This window comes from Scyliorhinus torazame, chromosome 9 (genome assembly GCF_047496885.1).
Source record: "Scyliorhinus torazame isolate Kashiwa2021f chromosome 9, sScyTor2.1, whole genome shotgun sequence".
Lineage (NCBI taxonomy): Eukaryota > Metazoa > Chordata > Chondrichthyes > Carcharhiniformes > Scyliorhinidae > Scyliorhinus > Scyliorhinus torazame.
The window spans coordinates 8,321,615-8,343,506 of NC_092715.1; the positions used below are offsets into that span (position 1 = coordinate 8,321,615).

Here is a 21,892-nt window from a genome sequence, read left to right on the forward strand (position 1 = left end):
TATGTTTCCAACTCAACTACTTCCACAGGCAGTGCATTCCATGCCCCCACTACTCTCTGGGTAAAGAACCTACCTCTGACATCTCCCCTATATCTTCCACCATTCACCTTTAATTTATGTCCCCTTGTAATGGTTTGTTCCATCCGGGGGGAAAGTCTCTGACTGTCTACTCTATCTATTCCCCTGATCATCTTATAAACCTCTATCAAGTCGCCCCTCATCCTTCTCCGTTGTAATGAGAAAAGGCCTAGCACCCTCAACCTTTCCTCGTAAGACCTACTCTCCATTCCAGGCAACATCCTGGTAAATCTCCTTTGTATCTTTTCCAAAGCTTCCACATCCTTCCTAAAATGAGGTGACCAGAACTGTACACAGTACTCCAAATGTGGCCGTACCAAGGTTTTGTACAGCTGCATCATCACCTCACGGCTCTTAAATTCAATCCCTCTGTTAATGAACGCTAGCACACCATAAGCCTTCTTCACAGCTCTATCCACTTGAGTGGCAACTTTCAAAGATGTATGAACATAGACCCAAAGATCTCTCTGCTCCTCCACATTGCCCAAGAACTCTACCATTAACCCTGTATTCCGCATTCATATTTTCCTTCCAAAATGGACAACCTCTCACTTTTCAGGGTTAAACTCCATCTGCCATTTCTCAGCCCAGCTCTGCATCCTATCTATGTCTCTTTGCAGCCGACAACAGCCCTCCTCACTATCCACAACTCCACCAATCTTCGTATCGTCTGCAAATTTACTGACCCACCCTTCAACTCCCTCATCCAAGTCATTAATGAAAATCACAAACAGCAGAGGACCCATAACTGATCCCTGCGGTACGCCACTGGTAACTGGGATCCAGGCTGAATATTTGCCATCCACCACCACTCTCTGACTTCTATCGGTTAGCCAGTTCGTTATCCAACTGGCCAAATTTCCCACTATCCCATGTCTCCTTACTTTCTGCAGAAGCCTACCATGGGGAACCTTACTAAAATCCATGTACACTACATCCACTGCTTTACCTTCATCCATATGCGTGGTCACCTCCTCAAAGAATTCAATAAGACTTGTAAGGCAAGACCTACCCCTCACAAATCAGTGCTGACTATCCCTAATCAAGCAGTGTCTTTCCAGATGCTCAGAAATCCTATCCCTCAGTACCCTTTCCATTACTTTGCCTACCACCGAAGTAAGACTAACTGGCCTGTAATTCCCAGGGTTATCCCTATTCCATTTTTTGAACAGGGGCACGACATTCGCCACTCTCCAATCCCCTGGTACCACCCCTGTTGACAGTGACGATGAAAAGATCATTGCCAACGGCTCTGCAATTTCATCTCTTGCTTCCCATAGAACCTTGGATATATCCCGTCAGGCCCGGGGGACTTGTCTATCCTCAAGTTTTTCAAAATGCCCAACACATCTTCCTTCCTAACAAGTATTTCCTCGAGCTTACCAGTCTGTTTCACGCTGTCCTCTCCAACAATATGGCCCCTCTCAAAGGTACTCGTTCAAGACCTCTCCTATCTCTTCAGACTCAGTACACAATCTCCCGCTACTGTCCTCGATCGGACCTACCCTCGCTCTAGTCATTCTCATATTTCTCACATCTGTGTAAAAGGCCTTGGGGTTTTCCTTGATCCTACCCGCCAAAGATTGTTCATGCCCTCTCTTAGCTCTCCTAATCCCTTTCTTCAGTTCCCTCCTGGCTATCTTGTATCCCTCCAGTGCCCTGTCTGAACCTTGTTTCCTCAGCCTTAAATAAGTCTCCTTTTTCCTCTTAACAAGACATTCAATCTCTCTTGTCAACCATGGTTCCCTCACTCGACCATCTCTTCCCTGCCAGACAGGAACATACATATCAAGGACACGTAGTACCTGTTCCTTGAACAAGTTCCACATTTCACTTGTGTCCTTCCCTGACAACCTATGTTCCCAACTTATGCACTTCAATTCTTGTCTGACATCGTATTTACCCTTCCCCCAGTTGTAAACCTTGCCCTGTTGCACGCACCTATTCCCCGCATTATAGGGAGGATGTGGAAGCATTGGAAAGGGTGCAGAGGAGATTTACCAGAATGTTGCCTGGTATGGAGGGAAGATCTTATGAGGAAAGGCTGAGGGACTTGAGGCTGTTTTCGTTCGAGAGAAGATGGTTAAGAGGGGACTTAATTGAGGCATACAAGATGATCAGAGGATTGGATAGGGTGGACAGTGAGAGCCTTTTTCCTCGGATGGTGATGTCCAGCATGAGGGGACATAGCTTTAAATTGAGGGGAGATAGATATAGGACAGATGTCAGAGGTAGGTTCTTTACTCAGAGAGTAGTAAGGGCGTGGAATGCCCTGCCTGCAACAGTAGTGGACTCGCCAACACTAAGGACATTCAAATGGTCATTGGACAGACATATGGACGATAAGGGAATAGTGTAGATGGGCTTTAGAGTGGTTTCACAGGTCGGCGCAACATCGAGGGCCGAAGGGCCTGTAGTTAAGACCATTAGTGAACCAGATAGGTTTTTAATCACAACAGATGTGGCTTTCATGGTCAGATTTCACCCGGTGTTCTGGTGGGTTTCAAACCCAGGTGCCCCCGAGCATTACCCTGGGTCTGCAGAATGCCGACAATATCACTGAGTCATTGCCTCCCTTCCGACTGTATTAAACTCTATAAAGCTCCATCCTTACTGTGTAGCTCTTTCCACAATCTTCCACAGTTACAGTTGGGAAGATTGCAAAATTGCCAGTCGCTGTCAATCTACTTTCCATGGTCCCTGAACCTCAGTCTCTCCTGACCTGTGGCAATCTGTTTTGGAAGGGTTTCAGTGTATTTCGAAATTGCAGTCTAGGCGGGGGATCCTTTCTCACCCAAAATGCAAATTGGGGATATTTTACCCCCTCCCGCTTGTTCGAACTCTGTCCCTCACTATCAGCAACAGATGGAGGGTTTAAATGCCCGTCTGACCTTACCGTTCAGTGATGGTTTCCCGCAGTCCGCTCGCGACACCTTTCATCACGGTGCTGGCTTTGGGAGTCAGGACGAGTTGGGACACGAAGAAGGTCCCTTTACTGCGCCGGTCGGTGATGGACGCCTGGACAAAGTGGATCAGTTTCTCGGGGTCAGTGGTGTTTGGGCAGGGAGATGGCATCATTTGACCCGGCCATAGGAAGGTGACCTCCAGGGCCACGGGATTGTGGTAGAAAACCAATACTTGGTAGCCCTTTTCCCAGAGATACTGAAGGCTGACTTCCTGGGCAAAGATCACAGGAGACAGTCGGCTGTGAAAACACTCCCTCAGCATCTGGATCAGCTTCTCGTGGTGCGACTTCTGCATTCCGTAGAAGTGATTGAAGTCTAAGATGATGGCCTCTTTCGGCTGCTCCGCCAGGAAGGCATTGATCTCCTCCAAACCTTCCCTCACAGTGGCACTGAACAGTCCGTGAGCAAAGTAAAGCTCGTTGTCGGGGTCCCGGGGCTTGGTGGAGATGCGCAGGTCGAAGTAGCGGATGCCGGCCTGCAGCTGGCTCCCGAAGCTCAGGCTCTGTGTGGCCAGCCACCTCCTCATCAGCTTCTTGGCCACAGCACCAAACACGGAGACAAAGTTCTGCACCGTGTCCGTCTGCTCCGGCCCAACCGGCGACGACTCATCGATGTAGAAGCTGAACGAGTCGTGTGAACCTGCAATAGACAAACGGACAATAATTCTGCACCTTTAATGTCCAAATTGCCCTTGGTGTTGGGTGGGGGTGTTGACCTTGGGTAGGGTGCTCTTTCCAAGAGCCGGTGCAGACTCAAAGGGCCGAATGGCCTCCTTCTGCACTGTAAATTCAATGATAATCTATGATTAATCTAGGACAAAGGTTCGGCACAACATCGTGGGCCGAAGGGCCTGTTCTGTGCTGTATTTTCTATGTTCTATGTTTAACGGAGAGGATTGCGCAAACGGGCCCTCTTAAAGAGATACTTCCCCCAACAGCAACAAACTTGTACTTCCATTAACATAGAACAACCTCACAGGGCTAAAGACGGGTCGCAGAACCCCCCCCCCCCCCCTCCCCTCCCCAAGACACATGAGGAGATACGGGGAGAGGTGACCTAACGTGTGGTCATAGAGGGAGGCTTTAGGGAGCATTCTCATGGAACGTCAAGTGGAATTCTGAAGCTTGGAGCTCAGGCAACCGAAGGCACAGCCACCGTTAGTCGAGCGTTTAAGACTGGTAGAGAGTTGAAGGAGGTGCAGGAACCATGCCCAGTTCGAGGAGATTACAGAGAGAGGCACTGATGAATAATGGAGGGGTTTGGAAACAAGACTGAGGAACAATGTTCAAGTCAGTGTAAGGCAGAGAGCCCTGGGCAGCCTAACACAGACTCGATTACATAATGTAAGAAATCATATCGATCTCCCCGTGCTGCACTGTGTGATATCAGCGTGGGGGCAGCGGTACTTGTGTCATTATACCAGTCATGTAGAGATTAGTAATGGAGACAACATCTACAGGCCACCTTCGAACCCACATCGCATATAAACCAGTCCTGAGAGTTTGTGTTCCAAATTCAGGATGATAGAATCGTCACTGAGTGTGACTTTGAAGATTCAAATCTTGGAATGATTCCAGGTGCATATCGACCTGCCTTTTGAAAGTTCTGATTGATCCCCAACTCCACCACACTCTCAGACAGAACATTCCAGATCCACTCACTGTGTGAAGCTGTCTCCACCAATCTGGTGCGGCACGGTAGCAAGTGGTTAGCACTGTTGCTTCACAGCGCCAGCTGCCCAGGTTCAATTCCCGGCTTGGGGCTAAGGAAAGTCAGCACAGGTTTGTTGAAGGCAAATTTGATACGGTGACCGAGGGTTGATGAGGGTAATATAGAACATAGAACATAGAAAATACAGCACAGAACAGGCCCTTCGGCCCACGATGTTGTGCCGAACCTTTGTCCTAGATTAATCATAGATTATCATTGAATTTACAGTGCAGAAGGAGGCCATTCGGCCCTTTGAGTCTGCACCGGCTCTTGGAAAGAGCACCCTACCCAAACTCAACACCTCCACCCAACACCAAGGGCAATTTGGACATTCAGGGCAATTTATCATTGGCCAATTCACCTAACCCGCACATCTTTGGACTGTGGGAGGAAACCGGAGCACCCGGAGGAAACCCACGCAGACACGGGGAGGACGTGCAGACTCCGCACAGACAGTGACCCAAGCCGGAATCGAACCTGGGACCCTGGAGCTGTGAAGCAATTGTGCTATCCACAATGCTACCGTGCTGCCCAAATGTGGACGATGTGGTGCAGGTAGACTTCCAAAAGGCATTTAAACAAATGCCATGTAACGGGCTTCCTCCAAATTTGAAACATGAATGTGGCGTTGGCTGCGTGTCAGAGAGTAGGGGTGAACAGAATGTTTACAGACAGGTTACGCACAGATTTGCATCAGGGCCTAAATGCAGGGGAATGACCTGGACGTGAGTCTGCAGGACATAGCTTCCATTTGCAAATGTAACCTTTGGAAATGCTGTGAGGAGGATAGTGATTGAACTCAGGAGGATATAGACAGGATGGTGGAATGGGTAACGAACGGTGGATGAAATTTAAGACTGTGAGGTGATAAATTTTGGTAGTAAGAATGAGGAACTCCATTATAAAATAATCTGCACTATTAGGAAGAGTTGTAAAGTAACTGGGGCCTGGAGCTGGGGCCTGGGTGTTGGTACAATTCCAGTTGATGTTAACACCAGACGAGTGAAACCTGGCTTATAGAATCTAACTTTAATTGTTCTTGAAACTGTGGAGCTCAGTGACTGAACACATTCACGAGGGTCAGCCAGAGTACTTTTAACACAAAGAACAAAACATTTATCAAACAGGAAAAATGAACTATATTGGACGAGATAAAAATGTTGGAAAGGTTTCAAACACCAGAAAATGATTCTGACTTACGCGGTTCCTTTTATCACAGTAATAATAATAATTGCTGATTGGCACAAGTAGGCTTCAATGAAGTTACTGTGAAAAGCCCCTAGTCGCCACATTCCGGCGCCTGTTCGGGGAGGCCGGTCTGGGAATTGAACCCGCGCTGCTGCCTTGTTCTGCATTACAAGCCAGCTATTTGGCCCAGTATGCTAAACCAGCCTCAGGTAAAATCCTGACAGACACAAAACCCCAGTGAATATTTACCACAATCTCAACACCAAGGCTGCCTTTTGGCTGCTTGCAAACCGTTTTCCTCCTGGCGGAGAGGTCGCCAGATGCTCTTCCCCAGCTGACGAACAGGTAAGCTCTTTCTTTCTTTTTCTTTTCTTTTTATCCAGGGGGGCTGGCAGGGAAGGTAGTGCCATGTTCCTCCTGCAGAATGTTTGAGGTGAGGGACGCCGTCAGTGTCCCTGCTGATTTCATCTGTGGGAAGTGCACCCATCTCCAGCTCCTCAGAAACCGCGTTAGGGAACTGGAGCTGGAGCTGGATGAACTTCGGATCATTCGGGAGGCAGAGGTGGTCATAGAAAGAAGCTTCAGGGATGTCGTTACTCCGAAGAATAAAGATAGATGGGTGACGGTGAGAGGGGCTGGGAGGAAGCAGTCAGTACAGGGATCCCCTGTGGTCGTTCCCCTTAGTAACAAGTATACCGCTTTGGATACTGTTGTGGGGAGGGGACTTACCAGGGGTAAGCCAAGGGGTACAGGTCTCTGGCACAGAGTCTATCCCTGTTGCTCAGAAGGGAAGGGGGGAGAGGAGTAGAGCATTAGTCATTGGAGACTCCATAGTTAGGGGGTTAGATAGGAGATTCTGTGGGAACGAGAGAGACTCGGATCGTATTTTCGGGATCCTTAAGGGGGAGGGGGAGCAGCCCCAAGTCGTAGTCCACATAGGTACCAACGACATAGGTAGGAAAAGGGATAGGGATGGAAGGCAGGAATTCAGGGAGCTAGGGTGGAAACTTAGATCTAGGACAAACAGAGTTATTATCTCTGGGTTGTTACCCGTGCCACGTGCGAGCGAGACGAGGAAAAGAGAGAGAGGGGAGTTGAACACGTGGCGACAGGGATGGTGCAGGAGGGAGGGTTTTCAGATTTCTGGATAATTGGGGCTCATTCTGGGGTCGGTGGGACCTCTACAAATGGGATGGTCTACACTGGACCAGAGGGGTACCAATATCCTGGGGGGGGGGGGGGGGGGAAATTTGCTAATGCTCTTCGGGAGGGTTTAAACTAGTTCAGCAGGGGATTGGGAACCTGAATTGTAGCTCCAGTATACAGGAGGTTGAGAGTAGTGAGGTCATGAGTAAGGTTTCAAAGTTGCAGGAGTGTACCGGCAGGCAGGAAGGTGGTTTAAAGTGTGTCTTCTTCAATGCCAGGAGCATCCGGAATAAGGTGGGTGAACTTGCGGCATGGGTTGGTACCTGGGACTTCGATGTTGTGGCCATTTCGGAGACATGGATAGAGCAGGGACAGGAAAGGTTGTTGCAGGTGCCGGGGTTTAGATATTTCAGTAAGCTCAGGGAAGGTGGTAAAAGAGGGGGAGGGGTGGCATTGTTAGTCAAGGACAGTATTACGGTGGCAGAAAGGACGTTTGATGAGGACTCGTCTACTGAGGTAGTATGGGCTGAGGTTAGAAACAGGAAAGGAGAGGTCACCCTGTTAGGGGTTTTGTATAGGCCTCCGAAAATTTCCAGAGATGTAGAGGAAAGGATTGCAAAGATGATTCTGGATAGGAGCGAAAGCAACAGGGTAGTTCGTATGGGGGACTTTAACTTTCCAAATATTGATTGAAATGCTATAGTTCGAGTACTTTAGATGGGTCAGTTTTTGTCCAATGTGTGCAGGAGGGTTTCCTGACACAGTATGTAGATAGGCCAATGAGAGGCGAGGCCATATTGGATTTGGTACTGGGTAATGAACCAGGACAGGTGTTAAATTTGGAGGTAGGTGAGCACTTTGGTGATAGTGACCACAATTCGATTACGTTTACTTTAGTGATGGAAAGGGATAGGTATATACCGCAGGGCAAGAGTTATATCTGGGGGAAAGGCAATTATGATGCGATGAGGCAAGACTTAGGATGCATCGGATGGAGAGGAAAACTGCAGGGGATGGGCACAATGGAAATGTGGAGCTTGTTCAAGGAACAGCTACTGCGTGTCCTTGATAAGTATGACTCTGTCAGGCAGGGAGGAAGTGGTCGAGCAAGGGAACCGTGGTTTACTAAAGCAGTCAAAACACTTGTCAAGAGGAAGAAGGAGGCTTATGTAAAGATGAGACATGAAGGGTCAGTTGTGGCGTTCGAGAGTTACAAGTTAGCTAGGAAGGACCTAAAGAGAGAGCTAAGAAGAGCCAGGAGGGGACATGAGAAGTCTTTGGCAGGTAGGATCAAGGATAACCCTAAAGCTTTCTATAGATATGTCAGGAATAAAAGAATGACTAGGGTAAGAGTAGGGCCAGTCAAGGTCAGTAGTAGGAAGTTGTGCGTGGAGTCCTAGGAGTTAGGAGAGGTGCTAAATGAATATTTTTCATCAGTAATCACACAGGAAAAATACAATGTTGTCGAGAAGAATACGGAGATTCAGGCCACTAGACTAGAAGGGCTTGAGGTTCATAAGGAGGAGGTGTTAGCAATTCTGGAAAGTGTGAAAATAGATAAGTCCCCTGGGCCGGATGGGATTTATCCTAGGATTCTCTGGGAAGCTCGGGAGGATATTTGGCTTTGATCTTTAAGTCATCTTTGTCTACAGGAATAGTGCCAGAAGACTGGAGGATAGCAAATGTTGTCCCCTTGTTCAAGAAGGGGAGTAGAGACAACCCCAGTAACTATAGACCAGTGAGCCTTACTTCTGTTGTGGGCAAAGTCTTGGAAAGGTTCAGAAGAGATAGGATGTATAATCATCTGGAAAGGAATAATATGATTAGAGATAGTCAACACGGTTTTGTGAAGGGTAGGTCGTGCCTCACAAACCTTATTGAGTTCTTTGAGAAGGTGACCAAACAGGTGGATGAGGGTAAAGCAGTTGATGTGGTGTATATGGATTTCAGTAAACGTTTGATAAGGTTCCCCACGGTAGGCTACTGCAGAAAATACGGAGGCATGGGATTCAGGGTGATTTAGCAGTTTGGATCAGAAATTGGCTAGCTGGAAGAAGACAAAGGGTGGAGGTTGATGGGAAATGTTCAGACTGGAGTCCAGTTACTAGTGGTGTACTCGTGGATCTGTTTTGGGGCCACTGCTGTTTGTCATTTTTATAAATGACCTGGAGGATGGCGTAGAAGGATGGGTGAGTAAATTTGCAGATGACACTAAAGTCGGTGGAGTTGTGGACAGTGCGGAAGGATGTTACAAGTTACAGAGGGACATAGATAAGCTGCAGCGCTGGGCTGAGAGGTGGCAAATGGAGTTTAATGCAGAAAAGTCTGAGGTGATTCATTTTGGAAGGAATAACAGGAAGACAGAGTACTGGGCTAATGGTAAGATTCTTGGCAGTGTGGATGAGCAGAGAGATCTCGGTGTCCATGTACATAGATCCCTGAAAGTTACCACCCAGATTGAGAGGGTTGGTAAGAAGGCGTACGGTGTGTTAGCTTTTATTGGTAGAGGGATTGAGTTTTGGAGCCATGAGGTCATGTTGCAGCTGCACAAAACTCTGGTGCGGCCGCATTTGGAGTATTGCGTGCAATTCTGGTCGCCGCATTATAGGAAGAATGTGGAAGCATTGGAAAGGGTGCAGAGGAGATTTACCAGAATGTTGCCTGGTATGGAGGGAAGATCTTATGAGGGAAGGCTGAGGGACTTGAGGCTATTTTCGTTAGAGAGAAGAAGATTAAGAGGTGACTTAATTGAGGCACACAAGATGATCAGAGGATTGGATAGGGTGGACATTGAGAGCCTTTTTCCTCGGATGGTGATGTCTAGCACGAGGGGACATAGCTTTAAATTGAGGGGAGATAGATATCGGACAGATGTCAGAGGTAGGTTCTTTACTCAGAGTAGTAAGGGCGTGGAATGCCCTGCCTGCAACAGTAGTGGACTCGCCAACACTAAGGACATTCAAATGGCCATTGGATAGACATATGGACGATAAGGCAATAGTGTAGATGGGCTTTAGAGTGGTTTCACAGGTCGGCGCAACATCGAGGGCCGAAGGGCCTGTACTGCGCTGTAATGTTCTATGTTCTATGGTATCTCTCCCGACACACCCAAAAACCGCAATCTAAACCAGAGTTTCAGTTTCAGAGCTAAACCAGTTTCAGAGCAAACACACATGATCCCTAAACTCAGTTCCCCAGTGTCTTAGAGAATAACTTCCTGGAGAGTTTGGAATGTCTGCCTCCCCTCTCTGGCATACACCCACTGACTCGACTGACCCCTTGTCTTTCCCTGTGTCTCTGCATCTCCCCAGGCCCCTGTCTCCAGGCAACAGCACAGTTTTTTCCACTGTGTTTTTTTTTCCAAATTTACTAAACCGCAAACCTGTTTGCAACCCATCTCCTCACTTCAAGGGTTTTAAAACCTCATTAAAAATTAATGTGCACCACCAGCCTTCCTGGCACCAAACTCAAATATAAAACTCGAAATGAAACTAGAACCTCATTCTAACACACTCAATAAACTCAGCTTAAAGTTGTGCATTCTTCCTAACAGTGCAGATGTGCACAGATAATTGAAGGTGACAGGTCAGGTGAGAGGGCTTTCAGTAAAGGAAACAGGCACATAGAGCAAGAACAAGGAAATTATTGCAAACTTTTATGAAACGCTAATTTGTCCTGAGGTGGAGTATTGCCCTGAATTCCAGGCACCATGGGTGGTATTCTCTATCGCACCCCCCCCCACCCCCACCCCGCCGATACCGTAATCAGCGATTGGGCAGAGAATCTTTTCCGACGCATTTGCCGGGTCGGGTCCGCACAAGGCCAGCGCCATGTTGGACCGCGCAACGGCTGCAGGTCGTCACCGTGCGCCTGCGCGACCAAGGGCCGGCCATTTTCGGCGGGGGAGTCGGGAATTTCACCCACCGCTGTTGCTAGCCCCTCACCGGTCCCGGAATCGGTGGGGGTTCGGTGCTGATTTTGACGTAAAACACAGGCAAATTCTCTGTTTAATCTGGACCTTAGCCGTTGAAACGGAGAATCCAGCCCATGCCTTTGGAACTTTGTGAAGGATTCATATTTAGACTTGGATTTATTGTCACGTGTACCGAGGTACAGTGAAAAGAATTGTTCAGCGTACAGTCCAGATTGTTTCATACATGAAAAAACATAGGACATACGATAAACACACAATGTAAATACACAATAAATACACAATGTAAATACATAGACACAGGCATCGGGTGAAGAATACGGAGTGTAGTGCGACTCAGTAGAGAAGATGTGTGGAGAGATCAGTTCAGTCCATAAGAGGGACGTTTAGGAGTCTGGTGACAGTGGGGAAGAAGCTGTTTTTGAGTCTGTTCGTGCGTGTTCTCAGACTTCTGTATCTCCTGCCCGATGGAAGAAGTTGGAAGAGTGAATAAGCCGGGTGGGAGGGGTCTTTGATTATACTGCCCGCTTTCCCCAGGCAGCGGGAGGTGTAGATGGAGTCAATGGATGGGAGGCAGGTTCGTGTGATGGACTGGGCAGTGTTCACGACTCTCTGAAGTTTCTTGCGGTCCTGGGCCGAGCAGTTGCCATACCAGGCTGTGATGCAGCCCGATAGGATGCTTTCTATGGTGCATCTGTAAAAGTTGGTAAGAGTCAATGTGGACATGCCGAATTTCCTTTACAGAGGATACAGAAAAGATTTATAAGAACGTTATTAGGGATTTTAGTTACAAAGATAGATTGGAGAAGTTGGAATTATTCTTAAAGAGATATTTGGGATGGGATTTGATCGAGGTATTCAAAACGGCGCAGTGAAGGCATAGTGCTAACCACTGTGCTGCCGTGCTGCCCACGGAAAGTAAATTAGGAAAGTTAATGTTATAATTTTTGCGAATGGAAATAAATATAAAAGCAGGGAGGTAATGCTTCAATTATACTGGGCATTGGTGAGATCACATCTGGGATATGATGTAGAGAATTGGTCTTCTTACTTATGGAAAGATGTAAATGTTTTAGAAACAGCTCAGAGGTTTACTAGACTAATACCAGGATTGGATAGGTTGTCTTATGAGGAAAGGATGGACGTTGGAATGGTGGAACACGGGGCTCTGGGGGAGAAGTAGTCGATGCAGCAAGACCTGGACAATATCCAGGCTTGGGTTGACAAGTGACAAGTTACATTCACACCACAGACAATCACCAGGACCATCTCCGATCAGAGAGGATCCAAACACCGCCCCTTGACATTCAATGGCATCACCATCGCTGATTCCCCCACAATCAACACCCTGGGGGTTACCATTGATCAGAAACTGAACCGGACCCAGCCACATTAATACTGTGGCTACCTGGGCAGGTCAGGGGCTAGGAATCCTACAGCGGATAACTCACCTCCTGACCCCACAAAGCCTGTCCACCATCTACAAGGCACAAGTCAGGAGTGTGATGGAATACTCTCCACTTGCCTGGATGAGTGCAGCTCCAACAACACTCAAGAAGCTCGACACCATCCAGGACAAAGCAGCCCCGCTTCATTGCTCCTCCTTCCACAAACATTCACTCCCTCCACCACCGACGCACAGTGGCAGCCGTGTGTACCATTTACAAGGTGCACTGCAGTAACTCACCAAGGCTCATTAGACAGCACCTTCCAAACCCACGACCACTACCATCTAGAAGGACAAGAGCAGCAGATACCTGGGAACCCCACCACCTGGAGGTTCCCCTCCAAGTCACTCACCACCCGGACTGGGAAATATATCACCGTTCCTTCACTGTCGCTGGGGCAACATCCTGGAACTCCCTCCCTAACAGCACAGTGGGTGCACCTACACCTCAGGGACTGCAGCGGTTCAAGACGGCAGCTCACCCCCACCTTCTGAAGGGCAACTAGGGATGGGCAATAAATGCTGGGCTAACCAGCGAGACCCACATCCCGTAAATGAATTTTTAAAAAATGAACAAAAAGATGGGGCCTGTACAGGTAAGGTCACATCGAAACAGAGCGATTTGCTAATGCTATTGGGGAAGGTTTAACCTAACTTAGTCAGGGACGTGGGAACCAGGGTGTGACAATAGAGAGGGGAAACAAAATACACAAAGGATTAGGGGAGACAGATAGCACACAGTAAAAAACAGCGCGGTAATAGATGGTTCCAGAGTGAGAGAAATAAAATACGTCTTAAATTGGATTTACTGTCCTGCGCCTCTGAATGTACAGAGTGAGGTAAATATGATTAGTGAGCCACAGCTGGGGATATGATGGCCTTAACAGAGACTCTAAAAAGAACTGCAAAGATAGGCGCTTCTGTGGACGTGAAAGAGACTCCAGGATGGTATGTTGCCTCCCTGGTGCCAGGGTCCAGGATGTCTCCGAAAGGGTAGACGGAATCCTGAAGGGGGAGGGCAAACAGGCAGAGGTCGTTGTACATATTGGTACTAACGACATAGGCAGGAAGGGGCATGAGGTCCTGCAGCAGGAGTTCAGGGAGCTAGGCAGAAAGTTAAAAGACAGGACCTCGAGGGCTGTAATCTCGGGATTACTCCCTGTGCCACGTGCCAGTGAGGCTAGAAATAGGAAGATAGAGCAGATAAACACGTGGCTAAACAGCTGGTGTAGGAGGGAGGGTTTCCATTATCTGGACCACTGGGAGCTCTTCCGGGGCAGGTGTGACCTGTATAAGAAGGACGGGTTGCATCTAAACCGGAGAGGAATAAATATCCTGGCCGCGAGGTTTGCTAGTGTCACACGGGAGGGTTTAAACTAGTATGGCAGGGGGGTGGGCACGGGAGCAATAGGTCAGAAGGTGAGAGCATTGAGGGAGAACTAGGGAATAGGGACAGTGTGGCTCTGAGGCAGAGCAGACAGGGAGAAGTTGCTGAACACAGCGGGTCTGGTGGCCTGAAGTGCATATGTTTTAATGCAAGGAGCATTACGGGTAAGGCAGATGAACTTAGAGCTTGGATTAGTACCTGGAACTATGATGTTGTTGCCATTACAGAGACCTGGTTGAGGGAAGGGCAGGATTGGCAGCTAAACGTTCCAGGATTTAGATGTTTCAGGCGGGATAGAGGGGGATGTAAAAGGGGAGGCGGAGTTGCGCTACTTGTTCGGGAGAATATCACAGCTGTACTGCGAGAGGACACCTCAGAGGGCAGTGAGGCTATATGGGTAGAGATCAGGAATAAGAAGGGTGCAGTCACAATGTTGGGGGTATATTACAGGCCTCCCAACAGCCAGCGGGAGATAGAGGAGCAGATAGGTAGACAGATTTTGAAAAAGAGTAAAAACAACAGGGTTGTGGTGATGGGAGACTTCAACTTCCCCAATATTGACTGGGACTCACTTAGTGCCAGGGGCTTAGACGGGGCGGAGTTTGTAAGGAGCATCCAGGAGGGCTTCTTAAAACAATATGTAGACAGTCCAACTAGGGAAGGGGCGGTACTGGACCTGGTATTGGGGAATGAGCCGGGCCAGGTGGTAGATGTTTCAGTAGGGGAGCATTTCGGTAACAGTGACCACAATTCAGTAAGTTTTAAAGTACTGGTGGACAAGGATAAGAGTGGTCCGAGGATGAATGTGCTAAATTGGGGGAAGACTAATTATAACAATATTAGGCGGGAACTGAAGAACATAGATTGGGGGCGGATGTTTGAGGACAAATCAACATCTGACATGTGGGAGGCTTTCAAGTGGCAGTTGAAAGGAATCCAGGACCGGCATGTTCCTGTGAGGAAGAAAGATAAATACGGCAATTTTCGGGAACCTTGGATGACGAGTGATATTGTAGGCCTCGTCAAAAAGAAAAAGGAGGCATTTGTCAGGGCTAAAAGGCTGGGAACAGACGAAGCCTGCGTGGAATATAAGGAAAGTAGGAAGGAGTCAGGAGGGCTAGAAGGGGTCACGAAAAGTCATTGGCAAATAGGGTTAAGGAAAATCCCAAGGCTTTTTACACGTACATAAAAAGCAAGAGGGTAGCCAGGGAAAGGGTTGGCCCACTGAAGGATAGGCAAGGGAATCTATGTGTGGAGCCAGAGGAAATGGGCGAGGTACTAAATGAATACAATTCCTCAGTATTCACCAAAGAGAAGGAATTGGTAGATGTTGAGTCTGGAGAAGGGGGTGTAGATAGCCTGGGTCACATTGTGATCCAAAAAGACGAGGTGTTGGGTGTCTTAAAAAATATTAAGGTAGATAAGTCCCCAGGGCCTGATGAGATCTACCCCAGAATACTGAAGGAGGCTGGAGAGGAAATTGCTGAGGCCTTGACAGAAATCTTTGGATCCTCGCTGTCTTCAGGGGATGTCCCGGAGGACCGGAGAATAGCCAATGTTGTTCCTCTGTTTAAGAAGGGTAGCAAGGATAATCCCGGGAACTACAGGCCGGTGAGCCTTACTTCAGTGGTAGGGAAATTACTGGAGAGAATTCTTCGAGACAGGATCTACTCCCATTTGGAAGCAAATGGACGTATTAGTGAGAGGCAGCACGGTTTTGTGAAGAGGAGGTCGTGTCTCACTAACTTGATAGAGTTTTTCGAGGAGGTCACTAAGATGATTGATGCAGGTACGGCAGTAGATGTTGTCTATATGGACTTCAGTAAGGCCTTTGACAAGGTCCCTCATGGTAGACTAGTCCAAAAGGTGAAGTCACACGGGATCAGGGGTGAGCTGGCAAGGTGGATACAGAACTGGCTAGGCCATCGAAGGCATAGAGTAGCAATGGAGGGATGCTTTTCTAATTGGAGGGCTGTGACCAGTGGTGTTCCACAGGGATCAGTGCTGGGACCTTTGCTCTTTGTAGTATATATAAATGATTTGGAGGAAAATTAACTGGTCTGATTAGTAAGTTTGCAGACGACACAAAGGTTGGTGGAATTGCGGATAGCGATGAGGACTGTCGGAGGATACAGCAGGATTTAGATTGTCTGGAGACTTGGGCGGAGAGATGGCAGATGGAGTTTAATCCGGACAAATGTGAGGTAATGCATTTTGGAAGGTCTAATGCAGGTAGGGAATATACAGTGAATGGTAGAACCCTCAAGAGTATTGAAAGTCAAAGAGATCTAGGAGTACAGGTCCACAGGTCATTGAAAGGGGCAACACAGGTGGAGAAGGTAGTCAAGAAGGCATACGGCATGCTTGCCTTCATTGGCCGGGGCATTGAGTATAAGAATTGGCAAGTCATGTTGCAGCTGTATAGAACCTTAGTTCGGCCACACTTGGAGTATAGTGTTCAATTCTGGTCGCCACACTACCAGAAGGATGTGGAGGCTTTAGAGAGGGTGCAGAAGAGATTTACCAGAATGTTGCCTGGTATGGAGGGTATTAGCTATGAGGAGCGATTGAATAAACTCGGTTTGTTCTCACTGGAACGAAGGAGGTTGAGGGGAGACCTGATAGAGGTATACAAAATTATGAGGGGCATAGACAGAGTGGATAATCAGAGGCTTTTCCCCAGGGTAGAGGGGTCAATTACTAGGGGGCATAGGTTTAAGTTGAGAGGGGCAAGGTTTAGGTAGATGTACGAGGCAAGTTTTTTACGCCGAGGGTAGTGGGTGCCTGGAACTCGCTACCGGAGGAGGTAGTGGAAGCAGGGACGATAGGGACATTTAAGGGGCATCTTGACAAATATATGAATAGGATGGGAATAGAAGGATACGGACCCAGGAAGTGTAGAAGATTGTAGTTTAGCCGGGCAGCATGGTCAGCACGGGCTTGGAGGGCCGAAGGGCCTGTTCCTGTGCTGTACATTTCTTTGTTCTTTGTTCTTTGTTTGAATGGTCATTAATTATCCAAATATATAGTAGGGTAGGGAGAGTGTGAATGGTAAAGATGGGCAAGGGTTTCTGCAGTTTAATCCGCAGATTTTGCAATCATAGAACATAGAATTTACAGTGTAGAAGGACATTCGGCCCATCGAGTCTGCACCGATCCACTTAAGCCCTCACTTCCACCCTATCCACGTAACCCAATAACCCCTCCTAACCTTTTTGGACACTAAGGGCAATTTATCATGGCCAATCCACCTAACCCGCACGTCTTTGGACTGTGGGAGGAAACCGGAGCACCCGGAGGAAACCCACGCAGACAGGGGGAGGACGTGCAGACTCCGCACAGACAGTGACCCAGCGGGGAATCGAACCTGGGATCCTGAAATGAAAAAATGAAAATCACTTATTGTTACAAGTAGGCTTCAAATGAAGTTACTGTGAAAAGCCCCTAGTCGCCACATTCCGGCGCCTGTTCGGGGAGGCCGGTACGGGAATTGAACCGTGCTGCTGGCCTGCTTTCAAAGCCAGTGATTTAGCCCTGTGCTAAACCAGCCCCTGGAGCTGTGAAGCAACAGTGCTAACCACTATGCTCCCGTGCTGCCCCAATCAGTCCCACGGTCTGGACACTTGTGCATCAAGAATCAGTTTGGGAACACTGAGGGTGAGCTGATCATAACCAAACCATATCATGTGACACAATTGGAAACTCACAGGGGGAAACTCCAGAGGAAACCTATTTAACTGGAGGAGGGTCGATTACAGGGGGGAGGCAGCAGCGAGCAGCCAGCTCTAGCTGCCGATACGACTGGAGAATTGCCGGGTCCTGGGCCGCGCACGTGAACGGCAGCCTGCAGCGGCCCCGCCATGCAACAAGGCACCGCTGCGTGCGGGTCCGGCCTGAAAAATAGTGACCCCCCTTTGGGCAGCAAGCAACAAGCGGACCAGCCCCAAAGAGTGCCTCCAGCCCCTGCCAAATACCCCACTGCCTGCGGACCCACTCCCAACTGTGGCCGCGCTGGACTGAGTCCGCAGCAGCCGCTCGGGGCTGAGTCCGCAGCAGCCGCTCGGGGCTGAGTCCACAGCAGCCGCTCTGAGCTGAGTCCGCAGCAGCCGCTCGGGGCTGAGTCCGCAGCAGCCGCTCGGGGCTGTGTCCGCAGCAGCCGCTCGGGGCTGTGTCCGCAGCAGCCGCTCGGGGCTGAGTCCGCAGCCGCCGCTCGGGGATGAGTCCGCAGCCGCCGCTCGGGGCTGAGTCCGCAGCAGCCGGGCTGGACTGAGTCTGCAGCAGCCGTTGGGCTGAGTCTGCAGCAGCCGCTCGAGGCTGAGTCCCCAGCAGCCGCTCGGGGCTGAGTCCGCAGCAGCCGCTCGGGGCTGAGTCCGCAGCAGCCGCTCGGGGCTGAGTCTGCAGCAGCCGCTCGAGGCTGAGTCCCCAGCAGCCGCTCGGGGCTGAGTCCGCAGCAGCCGCTCGGGGCTGAGTCCGCAGCAGCCGCTCGGGGCTGAGTTCGCAGCAGCCGCTCGGGGCTGAGTCCGCAGCAGCCGCTCGGGGCTGAGTTCACAGCAGCCGCTCGGGGCTGAGTTCGCAGCTGCCGCTCTGGGCTGAGTCCGCAGCAGCCGCGCTGGGCTGAGTCCGCAGCCGCCGCTCGGGGCTGAGTCCGCAGCCGCCGCTCGGGGCTGAGTTCACAGCAGCCGCTGGGCTGAGTCCGCAGCAGCCGCTCGGGGCTGAGTCCGCAGCAGTCGCTCGGGGCTGAGTTCCCAGCAGCCGCTCGGGGCTGAGTCCGCAGCCGCCGCTCTGAGCTGAGTCCGCAGCAGCCGCTCAGGGCTGAGTCCGCAGCAGCCGCTCGGGGCTGAGTCCGCAGCAGCCTCTCGGGGCTGAGTCCGCAGCAGCTGCTGGGCTGAGTCCGCAGCAGCCGCTCGGGGCTGAGTCCACAGCAGTCGCTCGGGGCAGAGTCCGCAGCAGTCGCTCGGGGCTGAGTCCGCAGCAGCCGCTCGGGGCTGAGTCCGCAGCAGCCGCTCGGGGCTGAGTCCGCAGCAGCCGCTCGGGGCTGAGTCCGCAGCAGCCTCTCGGGGCTGAGTCCGCAGCAGCTGCTGGGCTGAGTCCGCAGCAGCCGCTCGGGGCTGAGTCCACAGCAGTCGCTCGGGGCTGAGTCCGCAGCAGTCGCTCGGGGCTGAGTCCGCAGCAGCCGCTCGGGGCTGAGTCCGCAGCAGCCGCTCGGGGCTGAGTCCGCAGCAGCCGCTCAGGGCTGAGTCCGCAGCAGCATACCGGGGCTGAGTCCGCAACCGCCGCTCGGGGCTGAGTCCGCAGCAGCCGCTGGGCTGAGTCCGCAGCAGCCGCTGGGCTGAGTCCGCAGCAGCCGCTCGGGGCTGAGTCCGCAGCCGCCGCTCGGGGCTGAGTCCGCAGTAGTCGCTCGGGGCTGAGTCCGCAGCAGCCGCTCGGGGCTGAGTTCACAGCAGCCGCTCGGGGCTGAGTTCACAGCAGCCGCTCGGGGCTGAGTCCGCAGCCGCCGCTCGGGGCTGAGTCCGCAGCAGCCGCTGGACTGAGTCCGCAGCAGCCGCTCGGGGCTGAGTCTGCAGCAGCCGCTCGGGGCTGAGTCCGCAGCAGCCGCTGGGCTGAGTCCGCAGCAGCCGCTGGGCTGAGTCCGCAGCAGCCGCTCGGGGCTGAGTCTGCAGCAGCCGCTCGGGGCTGAGTCTGCAGCAGCCGCTCGGGACTGAGTCTGCAGCAGCCGCTCGGGACTGAGTCTGCAGCAGCCGCTCGGGGCTGAGTCCGCAGCAGCCGCTCGGGGCTGAGTCCGCAGCAGCCGCTGGGCTGAGTCCGCAGCCGCCGCTCGGGGCTGTGTCCGCAGCAGCCGCTCGGGACTGAGTCTGCAGCAGCCGCTCGGGGCTGAGTCCGCAGCCGCCGCTGGGCTGAGTCCGCAGCCGCCGCTCGGGGCTGTGTCCGCAGCAGCCGCTCGGGACTGAGTCTGCAGCAGCCGCTCGGGGCTGAGTCCGCAGCCGCCGCTCTGAGCTGAGTTCGCAGCAGCCGCTGGACTGAGTCCGCAGCCGCCGCTCGGGGCTGAGTCCGCAGCCGCCGCTCGGGACTGAGTCTGCAGCAGCCGCTCGGGGCTGAGTCCGCAGCCGCCGCTCTGAGCTGAGTTCGCAGCATCCGCTGGACTGAGTCCGCAGCCGCCGCTCGGGGCTGAGTCCGCAGCCGCCGCTCGGGGCTGAGTCCGCAGCAGCCGCTCGGGGCTGAGTCCGCAGCTGCCGCGCTGGGCTGAGTCCGCAGCCGCCGCTCGGGGCTGAGTCCGCAGCAGCCGCTCGGGGCTGAGTCCGCAGCAGCCGCTCGGGGCTGAGTTCACAGCAGCCGCTCTGAGCTGAGTTCGCAGCTGCCGCTCTGGGCTGAGTCCGCAGCAGCCGCTCGGGGCTGAGTCCGCAGCAGCCGCTCGGGGCTGAGTCCGCAGCAGCCGCTCGGGGCTGAGTCCGCAGCAGCCGCTCGGGGCTGAGTTCACAGCAGCCGCTCTGAGCTGAGTCCGCAGCAGCCGCTCGGGGCTGAGTTCACAGCAGCCGCTCTGAGCTGAGTTCGCAGCAGCCGCTGGGCTGAGTTCGCAGCAGCCGCTCGGGGCTGAGTTCACAGCAGCCGCTCGGGGCTGAGTTCACAGCAGCCGCTCTGAGCTGAGTTCGCAGCAGCCGCTGGGCTGAGTCCGCAGCCGCCGCTCGGGGCTGAGTTCGCAGCAGCCGCTGGGCTGAGTCCGCAGCAGTAGCGCTGTCAGTGACCTGTGTCAGTCACTGGGAACCCACAGTGTCTCAGACTTCTGGCACGGTAGCACAGTGGTTAGCACTGCTGCTTCACAGCGCCAGGGTCCCAGGTTCGATTCCCCGCTGGGTCACTGTCTGTGCGGAGTCTGCACGTTCTCCCCGTGTCTGTGTGGGTTTCCTCCGGGTGCTCCGGTTTCCTCCCACATGTGCCGAAAGACGTCCTTGTTAGGTGAATTGGCCATTCTGAATTTTCTCTCTGTGTACCTGAACAGGTGCCGGAGTGTGGCCACTAGGGGCTTTTCACAGTAATTATTATTCGATGATGCAGCAATGCTGGCCCTACCCTGACTCAAAATAATTTATTAATTCATTTACGGGATGTGGGTGTCTCTGGCTAGCCCAGCATTTATTGCCCATCCCTAGTTGCCCTTGAGAAGGTGGGGGTGAGCTGCCTTCTTGAACCGCTGCAGTCCCTGAGGTGTAGGTACACCCACTGTGCTGTCAGGGAGGGAACTCCAGGGTGTTGCCCCAGCGACAGTGAAGGAACAGCCGATATATTTCCCAGTCAGGGTGGTGAGTGACTTGGAGGGGAACCTCCAGGTGGTGGGGTTCCCGGGTATCTGCTGCTCTTGTCCTTCTAGATGGTAGTGGCCGTGGGTTTGGAAGGTGCTGTCTCAGGAACCTTGGTGAGTTACTGCAGTGCATCTTGTAGACGGTACACACGGCTGCCACTGTGCGTCGGTGGTGGAGGCAGTGAATGATTAAGCTGGCGGATGTGGTACCTACACCACATGGACTGCGGTGGTTCAAGAAGGCAGCTCACCGGCATTTGTGCGAGGGCAATTAGGGATGGGCAATAAATGCTGGTCTCGCCCTCTTCCCATAAACAACTGAACAGAATAGCAGAGGGTTTGGCTGTCATTTTAGAATTGCCTCGAGCTACAAGCATTGTGTAAGTGGACTGCAGAACAGCCCACAGTGTTGTTTTTCAAGGGAGGGTGATATAGATTGAGTAATTACAGGCCATTTAGTCTAACCTTGGCGGTGGGCAAATTATTCTAAAACATTTTGAGGTGCAGCATTAATGATCTTTCCGAGGTGTGGATTAATGAAGGACAGTCAGCGGGGAGTTGTTCAGGGAAGGTCATGTCTGGCTGCACTGTTTGAATTTTTTACAGATGTACCGAGGGTGATTGATGAAGGTTGTTTGTTTGATGTTGTCTACACGGATTTCAGCAAGACTGACAAGGTTCCACAGGGCAGACTGATCCAAAAAGTAAAGCCCATGAGAACCAGGGGAGGTGGCACTCCAACTTG

At 51.6% G+C, this 21,892-nt stretch overlaps 1 protein-coding gene across 1 annotated transcript in view; it reads right to left on the reverse strand.

Moving 5' to 3' along the window:
• The window catches only part of plcxd3 (phosphatidylinositol-specific phospholipase C, X domain containing 3), a 79,333-nt gene that overhangs the window by 20,936 nt on the left and 36,505 nt on the right, over window positions 1-21,892 (reverse strand). Inside the window, exon 2 of the mRNA XM_072515593.1 lies at window positions 2,975-3,683. Within this exon, the coding sequence (XP_072371694.1) occupies window positions 2,975-3,683 (709 nt within the window). The remainder of the gene's footprint in view (window positions 1-2,974; window positions 3,684-21,892) is intronic.